General features: G+C 40.2%; 2 protein-coding genes across 2 annotated transcripts; both read right to left on the minus strand.

Moving 5' to 3' along the window:
- Window positions 1–22: 22 nt before the first annotated feature.
- LOC138616615 (nuclear factor of activated T-cells, cytoplasmic 2-like) lies at window positions 23–11294 on the minus strand. Its single transcript, XM_069691055.1, has 10 exons — window positions 11011–11294; window positions 9253–10240; window positions 8854–9025; window positions 8106–8308; window positions 7352–7524; window positions 6845–6985; window positions 5093–5148; window positions 4654–4786; window positions 2784–3416; window positions 23–720 (listed from the first exon to the last, which is right to left on the minus strand). Exons 1-10 carry the CDS (start codon window positions 11135–11137, stop codon window positions 674–676), a joined length of 2673 nt encoding a protein of 890 aa, XP_069547156.1. The 5' UTR covers window positions 11138–11294; the 3' UTR covers window positions 23–673.
- Window positions 11295–16805: 5511 nt separating this feature from the next.
- On the minus strand, window positions 16806–23637 carry cyp24a1 (cytochrome P450, family 24, subfamily A, polypeptide 1). The gene is made up of 12 exons (XM_069690598.1): window positions 23306–23637; window positions 22966–23156; window positions 22743–22836; window positions 22561–22654; window positions 21923–22014; window positions 21434–21545; window positions 20005–20150; window positions 19291–19457; window positions 18254–18332; window positions 17827–18024; window positions 17596–17707; window positions 16806–17248 (listed from the first exon to the last, which is right to left on the minus strand). The coding sequence occupies exons 1-11, from the start codon at window positions 23561–23563 to the stop codon at window positions 17597–17599; spliced, it is 1542 nt and encodes a 513-aa protein (XP_069546699.1). The 5' UTR covers window positions 23564–23637; the 3' UTR covers window positions 16806–17248; window position 17596.
- Window positions 23638–23891: the final 254 nt, after the last annotated feature.

The raw sequence follows: 23891 nt of genomic DNA on the forward strand, positions 1-23891 counted from the left end.
TTTAGAAAAGTATGACCTTTATTTAAAATATATTGCATTAACTTAATAATGGTGTTCGATATAAATTGTCATTTCAAAAACAAAGGCAGTTGTAATAGAAAATTGGGAAAAATGTTTGTAAAAAGTGCGTTACTGAGAATATTTGATTCATTCGTCAGTCCTGCACTTCACTTAATCAGGATTCCTGCTCAAACAAAGTGATTCATATGAACAGAATTCATTTGATATAAAATATTTTCTACGTGCTTACAAAGCGCAATTGTACAATTATAAAACAGAGAGAAGTCAAACAGGTTAAAATAAAGACAAAATAGATACACAGTAAGGTATGACACAGGTTCTACTATCTTTGCTAAGGCTAAAATGTGTGGCAGTAATCAAGGCTAACAGAGATTTTTACTGTAAAATCTTGAAGCTGAGGGTCAAGTTTTGGCAGAGTGAATCACCATCTTTGCTAGTTCAACAGAAATATAATGTATATTAAAATGAATTCAATACAAGCCTATAATTAATAAAATTGTACTGTTTTCCTTAAATGCCTGCTACTAATTCTCACAAGTAAAAGCTTCCTCCAAGTCGATCAGGATGTTTGTAGTTCCTGATGTCTGCAGATTGAGTTACTGCTTAAACCTTTGAATGTGGTGGACATCACAATGGCTGCAGGGCAACAGGATCACTCTGCATTGTGGCCTTTCATATCTCTTCTTATGATGTCATTCACTAGAAAACATTGAAAGGAGGGATGAGTAACTGTAATGTTTACAACACCTAATTAAAACAGGATAAGATGCTTATATCATGTGGTGTTCAACATTTTCTTAAAGGGTCTGTTTCATTTATAGTAGTTTTATATTTCAAAACCTTCTGTGTACATTTTTGTAAAAAAAAAAAAAAAAACATCTCATGATATATAAATGAAAGAAAATTAATTGAAATAAAAACTCAGTTTTAGTTAAAACTGGTGGTGCTTTTACTTCCACCATCATCAGGTTAAGCGATTGATTTACTACCAGTAGGAGTCACCAAAGTCACATTTTCTTTTTACATTTACTGCTTGTATTTAAAGGTTGACAGTGGAGAAATGACAGGAAATGAAGGGTTAGACATGGGGAAGGCAACAAGGGTCCTCTGTCAGACTTGAATTAGGGAAGCTGAGGTTTGTGGTTGGCACCTCAAAGACCTTAGTCACCAGGACACCCCCCATGACATGTTCTAATTTCAAACATAGTGTCCAGTGATGACTTGCAATCTCTGCATGGATGATGTGTTTCAGTTACATTAATGTCCACTGGATATCTCTTTTATTGAACACAAGTTTACCATATCTGTCACGGTTTATGGAACAGTCAAGAATCTCTTTTCTAACAAATAAGCACTGTTGTAACTAACATTTAACAAAAATAACTTATTTATATATATATATATATATATATATATATATTTTTTTTTTTTTTTTTTTTTTTTTTTTTAAACCTGAGAGAAATAACAAGATAAACACAGTTGTGTTTTTTGGTTAATTTCTTTATGATGCTCATCAGTAGTTACCTAAACTTGTACTATATTGCTCCAGTCTATATCAGAGACCAGAACAAAGAACACTGCTGCTTTCTTACCACAGGTGTGTCTGCATGAATTTCCCTATACAGTTATACTTCCTGTTTCTGTCCTCCATCGCTGAGGTGTAAACAGAAACTTCCCCCCGCAGTCAACAAGGTCGGGGTAAATCCATTTGTTGTCTCACTTCACCGTGAGGTTGCACAACACATCAGAATTTATAAGCAAGTTTGATTAAATCTATTTCAGATGTGACTGGGCTTGCTCATGAAGCTGCAGCAAATGGATCTGTTTGCATGAGTGTGTAAAAGGGAGAGAGAGTGAGAGTGAGACAGAAACAGCAGATAGAAAGGCCCAACAGAAAACCACAAGGCAGGATTTGCAAGTGTACAGTTGCAAAGTGTGTGTATGCATTGCAGACTGGACCACAAGCACCCATCCCCCAGACTTTAGTAGTTCACCTTAGAGTTACAGTTTATCTTATAATAGTGTTTCCTTAGTAACACAATACATATCCTCTACAACTATTTTAGCATTAATCTTGTCACCAACGACTTTTTAAAAGCACACAAGATAAACCAGGGAAATAAACAGATCCATTATAAACTAAAAAAAAACTGATTTTTCTTGATGTAGTCATTCCTCCTGGTCATATTGGTCATTAACTGTGTCTGGCACTATATTGGATTAGCAGGAGGGACACTGCCTTTGATTTCCTTCCTAATAGAAAATCCACATTCGTTAATCTGTATTAAAGAATAACACAAAAAAAGTTTATCTGAACCTAATATGAGGCTTCACCTGTCTGACTTAGACAAGTTAAGTGAATATCTTCCAATGTTTTTAGAACTAATTGACCTGTTTGAGTTGTTTTTAAAGAGACTCATAGCCAAAGCCTCATAATAACCTCATACATTTCTGAATGCCTTTTTGCACAGGAACCTAGACTGGATTTGGTCCCTCCTCCCCTATCCTATAAGTGCATTAAGTAGGGATGGAGAAGGGAAGAAAGACTGGAAAAAAATGTTTTTGTTAAAAACTTAAAAGAGATGTTTAAATCTTGCTTAGTTTCGCATCCATATCTGCATTGGATGGCCATTATGAGATGGATTGTTGGGTTTGAGAAGTTAAAAGTTGTCAGACACAACTTCCGCGATCTTGATGCTGGAAAGGTATGAAGCATACTGTGGATTCGGGATACAAAGGCAGTGAATATCAATATTACTCACCGTCCTCCAGGTAGGCATAGCTGATGTTCTCTTGTTTGACCGTGATTTTCTCTGAAGCTCGTTCCTCATGGTTTCCTCTGGCAGAGCTGTTCTGGGTCAGACTCTGCCCGCCTGAATCAACCCGACTCCCAGCCATTACCTGGGCTTGACCTTGAATGTATCTCAAAGGTGGTGATTTTCCCAGAGGCAGCCCTGTCTGAACAAAACCCTGATGTCTTGATACCAAACAAGCCTCGAAGGAATCACCAACCTGAGGACCTTCGCCCAGTTTCGCCACCGGGGTTCTAGCACCGACACAGTGGCTGGGAGCGGAGGCAGGATGGGGAGGGGCAGCGCCGCAGTTGCTGTAACGCTGGTTCACCGTATGGTACAGCACTGGGCTGTTCATCAGAGTGCCGGCTGTGGACTGGTAATAGAGTGGTTGGTCGTCCAGCGGATCAGACCTTAAGATGTGGGCTCGGGGGTCTACAGTGGTTAGGTGGTACAGTGTTGAGGAAACATTCAAGGCTTGAAGGTTGCTGTCCTGCTCCAGGTGATGGTAGAGAGACTTCATTGACATGCCGGGCAGAGACTGATTATCTGAGTAGCCGTACGAGTTCAAGTGGTAGTCATCCGGTGGTTCTGCTTTAACGGCTGAAAAATACAAACAAAGATTATCTGACACTGGAATAATATAGAGTACAGAAGTGTGAAATGATGGACACTTTCCACCCTAAACAGTCGCCATCTTGGCTACATAGAGGAAGGAGCGGCACCACGGACGTAAAGAATTTTCTAATTAAGATGTCTGAGGAAGCTGCAGCTGTTCCTGAACATCAAACAAAAGTTCATTTTTCACTATTGCTGCTGGACAGTACAATCAGTGTGTTCATTGAGTGTGTTAAACAGAGGGCACAAAAACACAATCATTTCTGGGTAAAATAATTCAAGCTGCAGATATTTTGGCAGATGATGTGTTAAATTGGTAAAAATGTAAGGAAAAACATGACAAAATTGTATGCTAGTAGAGTGAATAGATGTCGAGGTATTTCATTAAACAGGTGTAAAATGTTGAGCTAATGGTGGCACTACAGGAAAAGTCTGAGCATCACCAAAGTCTTTGAGAGCCGTCCTCTGGTGGCGGTAAAAGCGTGTACCTGATTTCATGGCAATCCATCAAATAGCTGTTGAAATATTTCAGTATGGAGCAGCTAGCATGGCTTAAATAGTGAGTAAAAATGTCATAGTAATTGACTAATTCAAAGAAGAGATAGCCGACATTTCAGCTGTGGGTATCACATGTAGGTGTTAAGAGCATTAGTGAAAACAATCGCGGCAGACAGAGTTTCCTCTCGAGAACAAGTGAGATTTGTCCCCACGCACCCTGTGCTGTTTCTGCAGTTTGCTGTAAACAACAACTGAAAGATTGAATTCTCAGGTTTTGGGCAGCTTTCTTGTAAAATTTTAGAACAGCAGGGTTAAATAGGAAGCTTGTGGATGGCAGCTGGATTTCAGCTGTTTTACAGCACTCAGATTTAATCTGACTAATGTGTTGCAATTTTATGTATTCTCTGACTTGGACTTATGTGACTTCGCACACATTTACCTCTTTTTTTTTTTAGCAACAGTTTAAGGTTCAGTTTGTGTTTGTTTCTGTCTTCATTTGATGGCACAAATGAGATAACAACAGTCCAGATGCAGGGTTCAAGTTTGTTTCATTTTATCAGACCTTGAATTGTCCTGATAGAGGTGAGCAAAATATTTCCTCACAATGCAGACTTTTCCTGGGTGTGAATTTGTGATCATTCAATCCCCTTCCTGATTCTCTAACATTCAGGGTACACCTGTTTCTCCTCTAATGACAGAGCTGAGATGGTACAGAGATAAATACCTGTCATAGGAGTGTAGATGAAGTGCTGGGGCTGGCTGCCTTTCTTCTTCCCGTTGATGACGTAGAAGTTGACTTTGGCCGGCTGACAAATGGTGCAGTCTCGATACGGAGGGACTTGAACGAACAGCAGGTCCTTGTGGCCCATCAACAAAAAGAGAAGTCATTAATCAGCCAAATTTGCTAAAACCTAATATTGTGAGCTGTCCCAAATTTGATCAACTAGATTTGTTCTAATATGACGTTTTTTGATTACCGTGTCGAGGCAGTCACCAAAGTGTGGTCATAGGTTTTGTGTTTAGCTTTCTGTTTTTAGTGCGTGTGAATGTGTAACAGTACCAGACATTGTTGACTTAAGTATATAATATCTGCAAAAAGGCATATCATGGCATATGTAAAATGAATGCCTTTCGTCAACACAGATCAGTGGAAGTTAACTTACAGCTTGGGTTTTGTCCCTGTCCACAGTGGCATCCACCTCCCAGATTTTCTGCCCATCTGAAAACAGCGTGCAGGTGTTAATGCAGCTTAGCTTTCATGCCAAGAGTTCGATGAGAGAATCAATCCAACTCTGAGGTTTGTACAAGAAATATGTTTCTGTAGGCAGCAGCTAAAAGGGACAAACAGCTATCTATTCTGAAAGTAACGAAACATGCACCTCTAGAGTTCGGCAATCAACATCTTATGTCTCATTTGCTACAGGCGACCTGTCCAGTGTGTACGTGGCCTTTACCCAACGTCAGGCACCTGTGACCCTGTTCAGGGCAAAGCAGGTAAAGATGATGGATGGATGGATGGATCTTATTTGCTTGATCCAAAACATATTGTGGTTATATGCCCGGCTGTCTTTTGGCTTTAGAGGTAATTTTTTTTAAATTTTCTTCCAGGTTTGCTCTCTGCTTCCAGTCTTTACCCCGAGTTGGGCTCATCTGTTGTTATTTGAGCAGTATGAAGCCTCTCATCAAACTTTCATCAAAGTCAATTAATTGCTACAAAACAAGTTTGATTGAATTTTTTTTAAGGATTCAGATTTTTTCAATCATGTCTAACAGTAGCTACAATATGCAAGCACATTTATTCACAGTGGAAAACAGGTTTCTCTTTTATGTCTGGTTCAATGTTTTATTCCCATCTCAGTTTTTACCTGCTGTTTCTGTTTTCTACCCACACAGTGAAGATAGACAAAGCCTCTGCTCTGGGTCTGAATCTTTATCAGTCTTTCAAACCACATCCTGTTGCATAAAACCCCACACCAAGTAAAAGGGAGGCTTCACATGCAGTCAACTCTATCCATCCTGCTCTCAAACTGTGTAACCCAACAATTTTGCGTGGGTAAAAGGAGCAGTAACGAGGTGAGAAATTTCCATTAAGAGGTAAATAAAAGTTGCCACTGCCAGTAAAACAGTAAAGGTTTACTGATGTTTCATTTGTCAAAAGTAAAAGTAGGGACTGGAGGAAGATGTGCGTCACTGAAAGCTGATGTTTCCCGGGTGATATGCAAAAAAACAAATCTAAAAATACAAATACGAAATGTGTAGGTGGACACACTCAAGCAGGATATTGGAAAGACATAAGTAATTATTAGCCTATTTTAATCATGAAAAACAGTTTCGAGTCTAAATATACACACATAACTATCACATTTGGGATACAAAGTATATAATTATACATAATAACTATCACATTTAAAACATCAACAAGAATCATTCACTAGACACCCTGTGTAATATATCAAAGTAGTAGTCGGATGTTTTGGGAAATAATCCTAATCATTTTTCGAGTTTAGAAGATTGGTAATACGTTGGACTTTCATGCTTGGAAGGTAAATACAAAGCTACTGCAAATGGCTGGTTAGCATGGAATTTTAGATTTTGATTACGTTATGAGATTACGGTTTGGGTTAAAATAAGTAAATTACCATAATGTAAATAATTGTTTTGCCTCTTTCTTGCCTCTGTGCCATGTAATGAAAACGGACTGCTTTAATAGTTACGTATTTACTGTCCAGACATGACAGGCATCAATCGTGTTTGGCAAGAAGTCAAATAAGAAAACTTTTCCCAAAATGTGACCCTCTTCTTTGAAGTACGATAACATCCTATGTTGTGGCACACCTTTAAAAACTCTAGAAGCTTGACTTTATAAGATCCAACACCACATCGATACACATTTACTGATTTAAAAAAATCCTCACCTTGTCTCTTCTCTGAGAATATCACCTTGGAGTCGGATGTGAAGTTCTGTCCAGTTAGGATCATTTGTTGGCCACCAAGTACGGAGCATTGGTCCAGGTCCTGCCTCTTGACTGCGGGGGGCTCCTGAGCTGAGCGCTGAGCTGGAGGAACATGAAGACACAACCGTATGACCGGCCACAGAGGAGTTTAAAAATATTACCAGTGGGAACATTTTCAGGGCAAATGGCCACTTTGATTTTTGTCATTGAAAATCAACATTGCCTGAGAAACTTTATATTAAAGTCAGCTTATACAACTTTTGAACTGGACAAGAGCAGTCCAGTATAGGAGATTCATAAAGTCAGCAAAGTGACTCAGTGAATCAGTGTGTAAAGTTTGTATATATTAGCCAATATTAGATGCCATAAACTAGATTGAGAAAGGCAAAATATGAAGCACTTGATAAAACTGTCAGGTCTACAATCCTGAATGTTATGTTAGCAAATCAAGAATTGAACACTTCTTACAACATTCGATTGGGTTTGAGGCCACTTGGAGAGACACCAGCTGGCCGCCAGGTTGAGGAATGTGGACACGAAACACCAAACGCACACGCGTGTTTTTTCGCCCGAGGTCCGTCTCGCCGTTCCTTAGTTCGATGTCGGCATTTCTCAGCTTCAAGATCCCTACGCAGTCAATCCTGTGCAACATAAGAGAAGACATAAAATGTAAAAATGATGCCAAAGTTCTCTGTTACGAACGTTGCCACCTCCTGTGTCCTCACAAGTCCTCACAAGTTGTTGCAAGACTGTCTGAAAGTTTCAAATTATTACTTTTGTTTAGTCAAAGTAGTGGTCTCTGCCATTTTTGTACAACAAAATGACTTCTTTGCAACTGTTTTTCAGTGACTCATCACTAGCCACGTTCATCAAACCATTTCTGTTTGCTGCTGCAAACAATCGTATCTGACAGGTCTTTCTTGGAAAAACTCTCTGGCGCACAGGAAGTGATGCATTTTATATTTCCGTCAGCAGCAACGGCAACTTGTTGGGAGTGAAAGAAGATGAAAACCATGTGGCTGTCATGAGTGGCCGTAGCCTTTAAGAGCAGAGCACTTAGTCCAGTGGAAAATCGGTGTTGTTTGCAGATTGCTTAATGAGCATGAGGAAACAGGCAACTGACTTGTGGTGATGGATGTGGCCACATATTCTGAGCTTTCTCTGATTTCAGTGTGACTTCTTTGGTTGACATGTATCCCCGCAGTCCCTCTGTTCTACTCACACCACTCCCGTGTGATTCTTCGGCTCTAGAGGGATCTCCAACACTTTGGTCCCATTGATCATCCTCTCCATGCTGGGCGTGGTGACGGTCTTCCCGGTGATGCGGTGGACCTGGTAGAAGGCGTGGGGTTTCAGGAGCCTGTCGTCGGCTGTCCCCATGAAGACCTGCAGCATCAGTGGAGCGGCGCCTTGGTACCCACGGAGCTGGTGAGGGGAACAAAGGTGCTTACATGCGTGCGTCCCGCTGAATTGAAATAACCGTAAGAGCATTTAAGCCCATGACTCTCGAGAACTAATTTACACTGCAAAATAAATCTCTTTTCTCTGTGTGAATGATTTCACAGCTCACTATCTAACTGGCTAAGCAAGAACACTGCTTTGCATAGTCCGGTTGTGCAACAGGGCCTGAAAACCAGCAGTGAAGAGTTGTTATTTAACTCACTGTAGAGCAGTAAATAAAGATCATGTGTCAATATTTGTATGTTATGTCAGTATACCTGATTTGTAGCTGTTACTGTGTTTATTTTAGCAGATTGAAACAGTGCATGCCTTAGTAATTATCATTGTGGGAGTAAAGACGTCATAGTGGTGTGAGACGTTTTCTTCATTTGCATGGCATTTTGGCTTTACATAAACACGTTATCCAGGAAATACCACCCCACATTCATCTCTCACTCCCACTTGTCCCTCATTAGAGCTATCTGTTTCTTTGTCTTTGGTCCCTTGTATTCACACATAAGTCCTCCCACCTGAACCTCCGGATGCCCTCCATTAAGTGTCTTGACAGCTCCTCGGCTGCCCTCTGTCTCATAGTGAGCTCTGTGGTAAGATTTGGGCTGCTGTTGGATCAGCAGCTCGTACTGGCCGGACTGGCTGAGCAACGGCCACTCTAAAGAGGGCAGCGGAGCCACGGAGAGACCGCTGGGGGACAGATGGAGAGAGAAAGAGAATAAGACATGAAAATGTAATGAAAGACAAAAAAACAGTGACCCATCAATTGCAAACTTTATACCATAATATCAGTTTTTTCTCATATTTCCTGCACGGTGTCGGTTAAGTGGTGTCCATAAATGCTCATTTGTGTTTTCATTTTAAATTGTTAGAGGCACTAATTGCCTGTAAGTAATAAGACAGGACAAATCAACCACCTGTATGTGGGTCGTCCAACGTGATGGACTGTATGAGGAGGAGGCCACACAGCTGGGAGCATGTAAAAGGTCTCAGGTTTGACCTCAGCTCCTGCCCTGCCCACCCTTTCCTGCTCAACGGCCCACTCGTACCCGTCTCCGTACACACAGTCCTGTCTCTGGGCCTGCCCGTGTGCACCTCTCACCACTGCGGAGGGCACTGCTCTGGGTAGACTGGAGCTGAGACTGCTCAGCACCTCCTCTAAGCCCGGGGTCGAGGTCTGAACTTGGGGCTGAAAGTCAGCTTGGGCCTGGTACTGGTGGAGGTAGTAGGACCCCTGCTGCTCGTGGGGCGATGGGATGGGGCTGGGGCTCCGGGAGCGCTGCTTGACAGGAGTGCCGCCCTGAGACGGGTGAGCCGGGTCATAAGAGCGCTTCCCATGCGGCGAGGCGGAGCGGGAACGCTGGTGTGGAAGCGGTGAGTTGGCGCGTTGGTGTTGTGGCAGGAGAAAGGTCTCGTCGGTGATGCTGTTGCGAGGCGAGGCTCCTGGAGAGGAGTGGGTAGAGGAGGTGTGGATGCCCTGCAGACCCGGGCAGAGGTCCACAGCAGCCGACACCATACCGCAGCCACCCCTAGAAGAAGGGGAGACGCAAGGTGAGGCCAAGGGAGAGTATGCCTCCGCTGGCCAGCCTGTGGAGGAGTTACTGCTGGCAGGGCTGACACACTCCCTGTAGGCTCCCAGGGCTTTGGAGCCAGGGCTCGGCTCCATGGTCTGAGAGTTGAGAGAGTCACCCGACGGAGTGATCTCAATCCTGGGGCTGGGAGCGGGGATGTTTCCTGCTCTTGATGTCAGCCCCAGGGAGTCAAACACAGCCCCTGACAGGTTGTCTGTGGTGGGGCTGTGAGGGGAGGTGTCCTGGCTGGAGGTGGAAATGTAAGCAGCGTGGTGGTGGTCGACCACAAGCAGAGGAGGCTGGCTGTCGCTCTGAAGGAGAGCAGCTGGGTCATCTGTCAGTGACACAAAAAAAAAATCACAATTAAATCACACAGATCCAGAAAAGGGGAAGACTCCAAGAAGATCCACTTGGCACAAGTTTGGCTTGTTCAATAGAAATACTCTTATATTGGCAGAACATGACTGTATTGTGTCTGTTTTACATACGTCAAGTTCAAAGAGACAAATTGCGCTTGATTTGATTAAATCAGAATCTTGCACTTTGGCACATTTAAATGTTGTACTGACCTGTACACACGCACACCAGAGGTTAGTACATACGACAGCACACCACTTTGTACTGTGTATTTTATATGTTTTTAACTCTGCATTTTATTGTATTTTTTGCCTTGTATTTATTGTGTTGTATATCAAAGTAGTTGTGATGCCGCAAACCCCTGCTTGCAAGTGTACTAGTAAGTTAGTATAGTTCGTATTTCCTTCTTCAGCACATGAAGTATTCTGCACGTAGAAACACAAACATCCAATCACCTATTTTCAAAGTGTGAAGATGACTTCTGTCTATACTAAAACAGAAAGAATGGTCTGGTTGATTTACCCTCCTTAATGACAATGATTACTGCACAACATCAGTACCTTACAGCTAAGTACTCATGGATATCCCAAAGCATCTTCATTACAGCCAAATACTCAGCAAGAGAAAAGCCTTTAGTTTTAGAGAAAAACTAGTAAAAAAAAAAAAAAAAAAAGATCAACAGCTACGTTGTTTGACAGAAGATATAATGTTAAGTAAAAGAAATACAGATTATTTCTACATACACACCTTTGTCACAGGCGACAGGAAAATCCTCTCCAGATGGATTATACAGAAACAGGTCGGAAAAGTCCAACTCCTCCTGGCTTATATCTTGACTCAGGCTGTCGGTGAGCCCCAAACCTCCAGAAGTCATCTCCAGCTCTGTGGATTTTCTCCCGACAATAGTAGCCAATATTTTTTTTTTATCGTAGTTTTAAAACTCGAAAACTTAATTCAGTTGTACACAAAAATTAAAGCAGTCACACTTTTTCTGAGACGTGGTTAAAACATTAGCAGTTGCTCAAATAAAACATCCAACGCAACATGAAAAAAAAAAAACGAGCGACGCCAGAGCCTTCCTGTCACTGCTGATGACAAGCAGAAGTGTGTGTGCGTGTGTGTGTGTGTGTGTGTGTGTGTGCGTGTGTGTGCTCCACACTATCTCCAAACACTGGCCTCATCTCTTCCTGTGTGTCTCGTGGGCTGATTTATGTACGATAGAAGGGAGGCTGTATATTGATGTCAGATGACATTATTGTTTAGACATATATATTTATTGATTAGCGTTGCTTTTATCTAATGTTTGCTCACACCTGGTGGTCCGCTGATGCACGGTTGGTTTTACACATGAACTTGAATTGAATTGAAATCCTGTTGGAGCACTTTAAATTGACCATTTACACTATTTTCATTCACTTTTCATTAGGGTGTCATCAAGCATGTGGGAAGTTAGAGTTTTCACTAATTCGTGTTTCAGAAAGACTCTTTTTTTTATGTGTATGTGGCCCACAATAAAATAACAAAGCAACTTGTTTACCCTGTGGTTTGGTTTGTACCAGGCTATATATAAAACGTTTGCAGACTACTTTTTAAATTAAAAGGTCACACCTGCAGCTTTTGCCCGCTGGGTGGCAGTATTGTACAACTCCCACCTACATCCAAGTTCTGTTGGTGTTGATTTAAAGGGCCAGTTCACTCAAATGCAGAAGCCTTTTTGTGTACTGTATATATATATAGATTTTTTTTATTTTGTCACTCATCTCTTCTTATTTACTGATATGCAGATGTTGTATAGTAGTTGTAATGTGATGTCCGTTTGTCTAAAATCAAGTCATTTGTTGAATCAGTTTCATGTATTTTTTCATAATCTGTCATTTTTTTTTTTCTTTCTTCCCATCATGGAAACGTTTGATCCATTTTGGTAAGGAATTATTGAGTCACACTTTGCAGATTTTTGTAGCTCTGTGGCATTAGTCTCGTAAACCAGAAGTCATGAGTTCAACCCTCATTAGAGCCTCAAAGACTTCAGTTCGTGATCCTCATATCTGTGACAGAAAGTGTGTCTGTCTGGGGATGCTGAGCCTACCCTTCATCAGAGAGTTCAGTTTTTATGTCTGAGGACAGAAGTTAGAAATAGAAGACTCTATTCAAACATAAAAAAATATTGTTGATTAACTTTGTATAGTTGCTCGTTTTTTTCACATATTTTCAAAATCTTTGTTATGCAACGGCACACAAAAAAAACATCTTGAATTAATATATCAGATTCTGATACTTATTCTGATATTTGCTTTGAATGAAAGTGTTTGCCAAATGACTGTAATCTATGTAGATTACACTGGTTTCAGATTACCAGTTTATCTGCACGGCTCATTGAAAAACGTATTTAAAGTAATTGAAATTGCTCTAATCCTTAAAATAGTTACAAGAATTTAACATGACAGTATTCACACTCATACAGTATTAGCACCCTTAAATACACTTGGTTACATAATATTACAGTTTCCTTTACTTTAACCAAAGTTTGATTTACAGAAGAAAAAAAAAAATAATAATAATTGTTGACCTAACAAAACATGTCTGCAAAATTAGCTGTAAGATTTGACTGTTGTCAATCAGGGGGCATTTTAACATCTTCTAGTGCACATGTCGAAGTCACCTGAGGACACATGTGAGTTTTTAGTTCACATGGCAGTTATGTGAGCGTTGTCAGAGTTATTTGAATCAAGGACTGAAGGAGATAACAGATGAAAGAAGCTCAACCCGTCTGCCCTCCCTGCCCAAAATCTGTGCACGGCTGTCCTCAAATGAGCATCCCCTGTCAGTCAGATAGAACAGTGAGGGAAGATTCATTCAGAGTTTTAAGTCAAGTAAAAGTATCAAAACTATGATTTAAGTTTAGTCCATTGCAAGAGGAAGTCCTGATTTTGAATTTTCTTGAGTAAAAGTACAGAAATGTCATCAGCAAACTGCATCCAAAGCTAAAGAACTCACTCTGCAGAATTGGCTCCTGTGAGTGGCAAACTATACATATTTATATATTACATTATCAAATTATAAATACAGATCCATCTGGTGTAGTGAGTTGTGACTGAGCCAGTCGTCCGTGACTGCCAAGCGATAGAGTGTTTGTAAGATTATTAATCTTCCTTTTTTTTGGACTAATCTTTATGTTTTGTGAAATATAAGAGTTTTACCTCTTTGTACTTCAAATAGTTTTTTTTTTAACTAAAACCATCTGAGAAGTCTAGAGGGTAAAATCATCATCAATCTTTGGTGAAACTTGCTAACAACTCATAAAGCGAGAGGGCCCCAACCAGATGCAATTTCTTTTTTTTTTTTTTTTTTTTTTTACCACAGAGTTACTTTTTATCACTGCTGAAAAGTTGTGACCAGAGATTTGACCCGTCTGTGGTGTAAAAAGTATCTGCGTCCTTCAGATGTTACATGGCTCTGCCCGGGTCAGCATTGTTATATTTCCATTCAGGGTTTATTAACTCCCTTCACGGCTCCTCTTTTTTTTCTCTTTTTCTTTTCCTTCTCTATTATGTGTTTCATTTTTATTTTTCTATCTAAATGTAGTAACATAAGCTCCTAACCTCATAAATCACTTTCTTAACACAAGGAGCCCTGTTACCTTCTGCATACAGTAACAGCCAACTATAATATTGGGTATGATTTTGAGATTGTGGGATTAGGTAAGAATAGTTTGTATAGACACTAAACCTTCACTGATTATGAACCCAAGGTAATAGATTAGATAAGGCTGGAAACAAGGGGATGTTTATGTTAAAAGGTACGTTGAGTAGTCGTCATGTTGCACACGTTCATAATACTCCAAGGAATGCACTTCACTGTCACCTGAGAATTTTACAACGAAACACAGGTTCATACAGGCCTCTGTAGCTCACTGGTTAGAGCACTCCTCTGGGAACTCAATCAGTGAGTTCAATTCTCACTAGAACATTTTTCTGTTTTTGTTTGATGCTGACGATGGAAACTGACAGGCAATTATGTGGAAGGACACGAAGTAAAGATCTGCTCAACTCTGGGATCAAACTGAGACCTCGCTGGTTGAGGCATATTCACCGGATGTAGTCTGTACCCTAACAAGTCAGACATGAAGTTAATTGCTCAGGTGGTAGGTTTTAGAACAGGTTTAACAAAATCAGTGTTAAAGACTCATTATAATAGGGATGTTATTTAAACTTCAAATACAAGTTTTGACTTAGTGAGTGTGAAACTGTCAAGTTCTTCAACTCTCACTCCGGTCATACTGATAAGAAGAAGTTTCCTGAGTGTCTCTTGTCAATGGAGTCCAGTCCTTGCAGCTGTCACCAACTAAAAAAACAACCGATAGACTTCAGCTCATCCAAAACTCTGCAGCTTGAGTATTAACCAGAACCAAGAGAAGATAACAGGATTGACTTTAAAGTCCTCCTTCTCACATTCAAAGCTCTTAATGGGCTCAGACCGAGTTACATCGCTAACTCTCTGGTTATCTATGTGCCTTCATGAACACTGAGATCATCTGCTGCTGATTTATTGGAGGCTCCCAGCAACAGCCAAAAGAAAATTAGGGATTCAGATTTTGTCAGCTACGCTCCAAACCTGTGGAACAAACTACCTGTAGATATCAGGGAAGCTACCTCAGTTAATACTTTTAAAAGAAAGCTCAAAACATATCTCTTTACATCAGCCTTTAACTAGCTACACTTGAAGCTGTCTTGCACTTGCCTGCACTGCGTGCCTTTAAAATGGATATTGCTTATTTTATATTTTAACTCTATTTGTGTTTAATTTTATGCATTTTATCTGTTCTTATTTTGTTTAGGCGGAAATTTCAACAAATAGCTTAGGGCTTAAGAGGTTAAAGGTTACTGGCACTGCTACTGCTTCTGAAGGCAGCAAAATGGTGCTGTAATAATTATACAACTACAGTGTATCATAAAGTTACACTAAAGTCTACTGCAGTCTGGAGGTGACACTCATCACTTGTGGTTCCCACCTAGAAGGAGTTCTTAATAAAAATCTGGGGGTTAACTTCTTCCCAAATTGATCTGTATGCCTCCTTGCTGGGGGGAGGTGCTATATTGTGGATCATTGGTCATAGGTCAAAGTGACATAACACAATACATTTGTGGCAATAGCTCATTAATACATATGCTAATTATGACAGAATCCCAGAAAAAAATGTCTAATAGAACAAAATGAGGTGGTGATATTTTATATTCAAAAGGTCAAAGGTCAAATTCACTGTGACATCATGATGTTTAGCAAAAACGCTTATTCGGCACCATAACAGAAGTGGAGATTGTGACTATACTGTATTTCACATTTGGTCAAAGTATAGATCTTGTGTGATGTCAAGATGACAATATGTGAATTATCAACGATTTAATAATGTTGTACATTTTCTGGTTTCAGCTTCTCAAATGTGAAGATTTGATGCTATTCTTCTTTCATTTTAAACTTTATAACATAATATGACTACATTTACAACACTACCCTAAACCCCTGTGACTTACCTTTAGGTGGACTTGTCCTCAATGAACTGTGTGGATTACCTTGAGTGAGCCTCAAACCCACATCCTGAGGTCATGTCAAGCTCTGAAGCAGCAGCATAGACCACTGGACTATCTTCAGTGCTGAAGAATGAGTCGTGGCAGAAGAAAGTGTTTCACAGAGTTCACTCAGAGCTTCCTGTGACTCAACCGACAGTCCGGTTAACTCAACAGATAAAAGATTCTACTTTACCAAGGTTGCTATTAATGGTTCAGATTCCTCCTTGGCCTGTTGATGGTGATTCAACTTTTAGTGAAATTGAAACGTTTGGAGAAATTGAAAAAGTTTTGCATACACTACACATTACAGGAATATATTTAATATCACTGCAGACCCCCTTTAAAACATGTATATCTACTATCCAAAGAATGTCTGCGGCAATTTTAGTCGCATTTGAATGAATATTTGTGAACGGTGGCGCTGTAGGTTGCAGTGAGCCAAAGATTTGTCACAATGCTATCCAACTCCTGGGAAGATTGGTGGTGCAGTGGTTCACACTGTTGCCTTTCAGTCCAGAGGTTTGTGGTTTGTGTTCTCCCATTGTCATGACTTAAAAATAAAATCATACTATTGCATGTCATCCAAATTATGAAAAAAAAAAAGTCATACTATAGCAGAAAGTGGACATGCTATATGACTTCTTTTTTCTTTTCTTTTTTTTTTATCACATTTTGGCAGGAGAAATATTATTTGACCATACAGTATGTGGTGGAAAGTTTTTCACCATCTGAAATGGACTTTGTTTCTTGTAATGTAAAAAGAACATCGTAGCTTAGCTTGAATTAGTCTGTAATGATTTCAATCCAGGTTTCAAAACTCTTTACTTTGTCTACATGCATAAATGCTTAGTTAGAAATAATTACGCTTTTTACAGTTTATTTCGCCCCATTCCTCCAAAAGTAAAAAAAAAAATCCCTCACGAACTTTAATTCCAAGGCTTAGCAGCTTGATAAATAAACAGAGGTTGTGCGTTTTAATATATTTATTAATGCATGTATTTAAGTGAATAAAATATGTCTGTACATAAAACAATGTACATTAATACAATATTATAATTGCACTTTATATACACAATGTAAAATAAACATATATACCATATACTGTATATACAAGTTATTAAACAAGGAAAAACATAAAGTAATAGTTTGACTTCTACATTCTACATGTCTGAGATTAAAGATTTGAAGACAGCTGCCTTGCTACAACATTCAATTTGTACATAACAACTGGTATTTTGGTCAGTCATTAACAGTAACAAGTACTAGTTTTAAATAAGTTTGAGGTATTTATGGCATGATTACGTGTATAATAATTTTTCTATATACAGAGCAGCAATGCAGGGAGTCACTGGACCATCAGGACCATGGCAACAGAGGTATTATCTTTCTGTCACTACGTCCAGGAGAGTTGAATATGGAGGCTGAGAGGAGAGGGAAAGAAGAAATAATTAATCAGGCTGAATGCAAAGTCATGATGTATTTTTGACAGTGTAAGATAGATCAAATGTAATGAATAAATCAGGAATTATATGTATTTGCTGAATATGAAGCTACAAACAGCAACCAATTAGGTTAGCTTGGCATCAAGACTAGAAGCAGGGGAACCTGACTATCCATAAACAACAAAATCCATCAACCAGCACCTCAGGAGCTCAGTAGTTAACATGTTAAACTGTATCTAGGTGGTCAAACTCATATAAAAACCAAACTGTAAAAAACAAAAACTTTTTATTTATTAATATAAGTCTGCCTAAAGTGTTTTTCTTACCTCATCTCTTGATGAAGGCGACCGGCAGTTCTCTATTGGGAACCAGAAGCCCGGAATGGATCACGTCGAGCGGCTCATTATCTGTTGCCACAATCTCAAAGTCTCTGACCAGCTGTGAGAAAGACAGGCAGAAGTCAGTTTGATTAGACGGTGGCTCTACAAAGTCTTCTGTGTAATGAGTCCCAGGGTGAGCTGACCGCTCTGGTTTAGTGTAACTGATCATGATCGTACCCAGCACATGGCCAGCTGCAGCTGCAGCTCTGCCAGCCGCCGACCGATGCACATCCTCTTTCCGATACCGAAGGGAACGTGGGCGAAGGGGTTGATGGTGCTGTTCTCCCGCAGCCAGCGCTCAGGTTTGAACTGCTTGCCGTCATCAAAGTACTCCTCATTGGAGCCCAGAGCATGGCTGTTAATCATTAACACCGTCTGTAAATGGAGACAGGTAATAATTTTTAAAGCAATGTAGATTAGAAGTCTAATAAAGTTGTGGTTTCTGGGTTGCACATGCAGTTAAAGTTGCTCCATTTAGACTTTGTACAGTTATGACCATTTTTTTCTAATGTTGCTTCATTGTGACATTAGACAAATGTAAATCAACACAAGAATATAATCTGCTCATTTTAGGTGTATGACAACTAAGAGGTAAGCCACTTACTCCTTTGGGAATGGCATAATCTCCCAACACAGTGTCTTTGTCCAGGGTCCTGCTAGTGAATGGGACTGATGGCGATAACCTGTTAGAATTACAAAAACAAATATTGCTTCATTGAATCTATACTGTAGCATGACACACATGTCGAAGCTGTTTAACAGGAGTTAAACATTATCCAATGTTTTTCCCAGAGCACGATGAGGTGAGATATAATCTCCGGTCAGAGGTCATACTGTATACATTCCCTGGGTGATGTAGTTATGGTGCTGCCTTAAATAACGTTCAACAACTTGTGACTACACGGGGATGACGGGAGAAAGTGGACATACGAGGCCCAGGAAGCCATTTGAACGTGACCTCATGGTAGACTTTAAACTGGTTGTTGCTGGTCATGCCACCGCATCTCATGAAGCTTGTTTTTGAGCAAGTCATATGTGTGATTTGTCCCTCTTAATCTCTGTGGAACTGAAATCATGATACAGCCAGTGAGTCTGATTTGAGACTGACGACTGTTTCGATAAATAAAATGTCTCTGGAGATGTTATGTCAGGTCATGAACGGCTACAACTGTTTCTAACTTCATCACATTCTATATATATAAATTATTCTAAAAAGCACGTACTAGATTAAAAATTATATTCTATTGTAACCCTAAGTAACTCACACTTTCACGATACTTTCTGCTCAATAATGATGTATTATGCATCTTTCAGAACATCGTTTTTATTGTCTTATCTCGGAGTAATGTGTAATGATGTAATCTTTTCTGGAAAATATGAACTTTTGGGTAACTTTCATGCTATAAGGAGCCCTGTCAGCCTTTATTAATAAGGTAGAGCAGCCTCTGTGGCACCTGTGGAGCTCATGGTAATACCTGAAGTCATCTCACATGAATGTATGTGTATGTGCCATTCACTCAAACATTCCTATCATCTGGACTGTGGTGGAGTGACAGTAAGAGAGGAGTTTTACTATGAAGATTGGAAATTACACCCTTCACCACAGTCTAACTTTTATTAGCTCATTCTGTCCTACTGTACCTCATAGACTCCTTAAGGCAGGCTTTGAGGTAGGGCATGCTCTTGATGTGCTCTCCACACGGGTCCTGGTCGGGAAGCACCACCTCTCTGATCTCCTGCAGCAGCTTTGTCTGAGCGGCGGGGTTACGGGACAGGTTGAAAATAAACCACAGCATACTATTGGCGGTCTGTAAAAAAAAAACAAAACGTAAACACAGTGAGAGAGAGAGTGAGAGGGAGAAAAATGAGGAACAAGGCACAGAGGAGATGTCACTTAGTGAGGCAGCTACTCTAAGTGCATTCCTCTGAGGGGTCCTGAAAGGAGCTGAGGAATGTTTGGGGTTCCTCAAAGGCTCTTCAGTTACATCCACACCACATTCATTTTCCACTTTTGAAGCACTGTAACTGCAGCACCTGTTTTGTTTTAGAGCTAGACTTTTTTTTTCTTTGACCACTTGAAGGAAAATAGGTGAAAGATAAAACATTTAAACATAAACATTTTTAATGTACACAGTATGGTGGTGTGCCTCAGCTAAATGATCATCTTTTCTTTTCTTTAAGAGAATAATAGAAATAGATTTAAAAACACTATTTTGGGAAATATGTTCCTTTTCTTTCTTTGATCGATACAACTTTCATACAGGAGAGCGGTATCAATCTTCTGATCTAACTCTCAAGAAGAAAGCTAATGAGCACGTTTCCTGTGAATGAAATGTGTGTGTTTGTATTACTCACTGTCTCAACTCCTCCGATCTGCAGCTCGGTGATGGCAGCGTACAGCTCCTTTTTTGAAAGGCAACTTTGGTGCAAGATGTCACCGATTAAGTCATCGGGAGCTCTGACAGCGTTCCTCTTCAGCTTCTTGTCGATGTAGACTTTAGCTGAGGGAACAAATAGCAGTAACGCTGTGAACAAACTGATTGACATCGTTCTGTTTACATGTAGTGGACTAAATAGTATTTCAGTTAAATAATCTTTATCTACACTCCTAACAAAACCTGAACAAACTAAGCTCTGTAACACAGCAAGATTTTTCAATCTTTTATTGTAATCACTAACTGATGATCACCATTCCTCTTTGTTGAGGCAGTTAGTACAGACATTCAGTAATATGTGTCAAACACAGACAGTTTTCTGTGATACATGAACTGAATAATATTACATTTATTTTTAGATTACTTTGCATTGAGGTCAAAGGTTATCTGGTCTTTGTTTAGTTTCCTGCTGCTTTGAAATCTCCTTTGATTGTCAGACCTCTTTTAAAGCTGATGATTAGTGACTCTGCTATAAATGGATTAAACAGATTAGTTTATTTACACAATCTTATCAAGTAACATTGATGAATATTTGCTGAGTTCTGCTACTCTAATGTGAGGATATTTTTTTGTTTATTCCCCCCCCCCCAATTTTCTTCTAATCATCATCTAATATAATACTAGTAATATGTCCCACTGTTATTTTTGTCTGTCGCCAGTGTGATTTGTCAGTGTTTACAGTTAATGAAAAAAAACGTTGAGTGTCTTGTCATCACATGACATGACATCCATATGATGTGGCTCGTTCAACTGGTAATGCCTTGCTATTTTGATACTGCCCTTGTTTGATCCCTGACCGTCATAAAGGACAAGCATCATCTAAATCACATGACATAAAAAAAAAGCCACATGACTGGTAAATCTAAAGATACACTGAACAAAAACACTGCGTCACTCACTCATGGTCAGACATTCACTTGAAGTACTTTTGTGTTGTGAAAATTGCCACCAAGTGTGGGACAATTGTGTGTTTGTGAGAGGCTGTAATCAGTATCATCTCTTCCCCTCCCCCCTTCCTCTTAACCCCATACCCACTTCCCCCCCAACCTCCTGCTACTACAAATATTTGGCATATTTCTCCCTCTTGGGTCATGCGGTTTACTACAACTCTGGCAAACATTTACCCAGCGCGCCAAGTACGCAAAACGCTGAGGCGCCCGGTTCAGATCTCACCCCCCACCCTTCCTCTGTACTTTCCTATCTGTCTCCTGACGGGAACTGAGCTCAAACTGTACGTCACAGAGGGAGAGCGGTGACAAGCTGTACCCTGGCTTTGTGAAATGTGAGTAATCAGTGCAGTGAAGGGGGGCTGCATTGGTGTCACATAAACTTGTGTCTTGTGTTTGTACCTGTGCTGAAAATGCGGTCCCATGCTGCGGTGTGGTCTTGCCATGTTTTGGTGTTAAGGTTCTTGTGGAGCTCCACCGGTGTGACCATCATCATGCCGAATGTGCTCATCATCTGCAGAGAAACACAGAAACAATGGAAGGAAGTAAAGGATTACTGAAAGTCTCTGATTCAATCTTTTTTCAAAGGCCTCTCTTTATTCTTGCACCCACTGCCCTGTGAGACCTTGGTGAGCCTCCACTTATCATCTCCTGACTGTGGACAATGTTGGTTTGTCCCAGTAAAACCCAATAAATACAGCGGGAGAGTCAGACTGATACTGAACTGCTGCATCCCTGGCTGCAGTTCAGCTGACTATGAACCTGATGAACTGCGATGTTTCTACATGCTCAGGGAGAAATCAGCTTCAATGCCTCACAGATTATCACAAGTGTCCTCGCTTACAGTTTGCTGCGCTTCTGCCAGAGGAAGAACAAAGAGCGTGTACTTACTGTTTTCACAGCTGTGATGAAGTTCATGGCTTCCTCGTTGACTTTCTCCTGCAGCAGGCCAAATCGCTTATCATACAGGACCAGACAAATGGCTGAGTGACAGAAAAAAGCAGAGTGAAATTCAGAGTCTATTAACATGTTTAAGGAGACAATTTGAACAAACAGCAATTCATTTCTATATCTATGCTTTTTTAACTTTAAGGTCACAAAGATAATATAAAAGCATCATTGAGCTATAAAATATAAAGAAGTACAGCTGAAACGATTCTTCTGTAAATCTTTTACTTGAAAAGCGGAAACTATTTTAGTAAAAAAAAAAAAAAAAAAAAAAGTGTCTTTTACTTTTCATGCTAAAATACTGAATGTTCATTGTAGTTCCCAGCTTCTCATTTGTGAGGATTTCCTGCTTTTCTTATTATTATTTGCCAGTAATTTGATTATCTTTCATGTTTTGGACTGTAAGTCTGTAAGATGCTATTTTGTGATTCAAATAGTTGTGATTTCCAGTGTTCTTTACTTCTAATGACCAAACAATAATTTGAGAAAATAATTAGCAGATTATTCGGTAATGAAAATCATCCTCACCCGCAACGTTAATGACTGTCACAACAAATAAAATAAAATAAAACTGAACTTACTCTCAAACGACCATTTATTCAGCTCGAAGTACAAGTCCTCAATCTTCCCATTGTCGTTTATTTTTCCAACTCTGTCAACCAAGTCCACCAACACCTGTTTTTACGAACATAAAGTGTCAATCAATGAATCCAAAACTAAGTACAATATACTTCAAATTATGTTTCATATATAAGAATCTCACCTGATTTATTTTGCCATCAAGTTTCACCACCTCTGTCGGTTTCATGAGCTTCTGCTGAAACGCGCTCCTCACTCTCTGCCAGTCTTTCCCCTCCCTGCAAATCAAAAGTTTGGATTCCTCCTTTCAGTGCGCTTTAAATATTAAACATCTGTGCCTCATCATGCGTTCAAACTGCATCCTGCGCAAATTATCGTCATTGTAGGTATCAATAAAGCCCCCTTACAGAATAAGTAGTCCGTACGCCTCGTTTCTCAGGTCTCTGTAGGCTTTCCAGGGTTTGATCTCCAGTCTTTGAGGGTAATTTCCCTCTTTCCTATAGAGCGCCTCCAGCAAGCAAGGTGCGCCAATGTGCACCGACTCAAAAGAGCCCAGCTTCATCCGGAAAATCTTGCCGAATTTCTTATGATAATCAATCTAAAAGAGATTTAAGTGGTTGTTAATATTCAGAGAAATCTGGTTTAAATTAACATACATAATACGTGTTGTTTTATTCGATTGAATTGCTCTTAATTCTGCTAGAAAAACATAGAAAACTAGAGAAGAAGTTTGAAATAATACTGTACCAGTGCATCGTGCTGTCTTGTCAATCCTCCTTTGCGCAGGAGTTCAACCATACTCCCGACCAGAGGCCAGTTGGTGGGTCCCGGGATCGCGTCCAAGCTGTGCGCTCTGGAGGCAGCGTGAGGGCACGGCGCAGCCTCCACAGCATCCTTCTCCTCCAGAATGCACACTGAGGATGTTGGCTTGAAGTGCTGCAGCCCCACAGACTTATTCTTCAGCAGCTCAACAATCTGAGGAACTTTTTGGATCTGCGCCCTCATCCTCAACTTTGTAGCTTTGTTTGAAATACTAATCTGATGTCAAAAAGCAGCTCCTCTTTATTGTCTTGGGGAGGGGGGGTTCTCGTTTCTTGGAAGTGTCACACCTTACCGCAATATATATACCCTGAGAGTGTTTATTCATGCCATGCACCGAACCAATCAGGGACCGGTCCTGGATGGTGTGGCCGTCGAGCCTACCATTCATTTATGGATCCACGTTGAGAGGATCGTATGACCCCAGATAGACCGAGGAAGTGCCCTTGCCCCCCTCCCTCGCTTTATAAATAAACACAGGCCACAGCGGAGGTGACGCGGTTCACTTGAACCG

Source organism: Brachyistius frenatus, unplaced genomic scaffold, assembly GCF_029030835.1.
Source record: "Brachyistius frenatus isolate BFR_SWC_R1_liver_20210118 unplaced genomic scaffold, ASM2903083v1 Contig_10, whole genome shotgun sequence".
NCBI classification, from domain to species: Eukaryota; Metazoa; Chordata; class Actinopteri; family Embiotocidae; genus Brachyistius; species Brachyistius frenatus.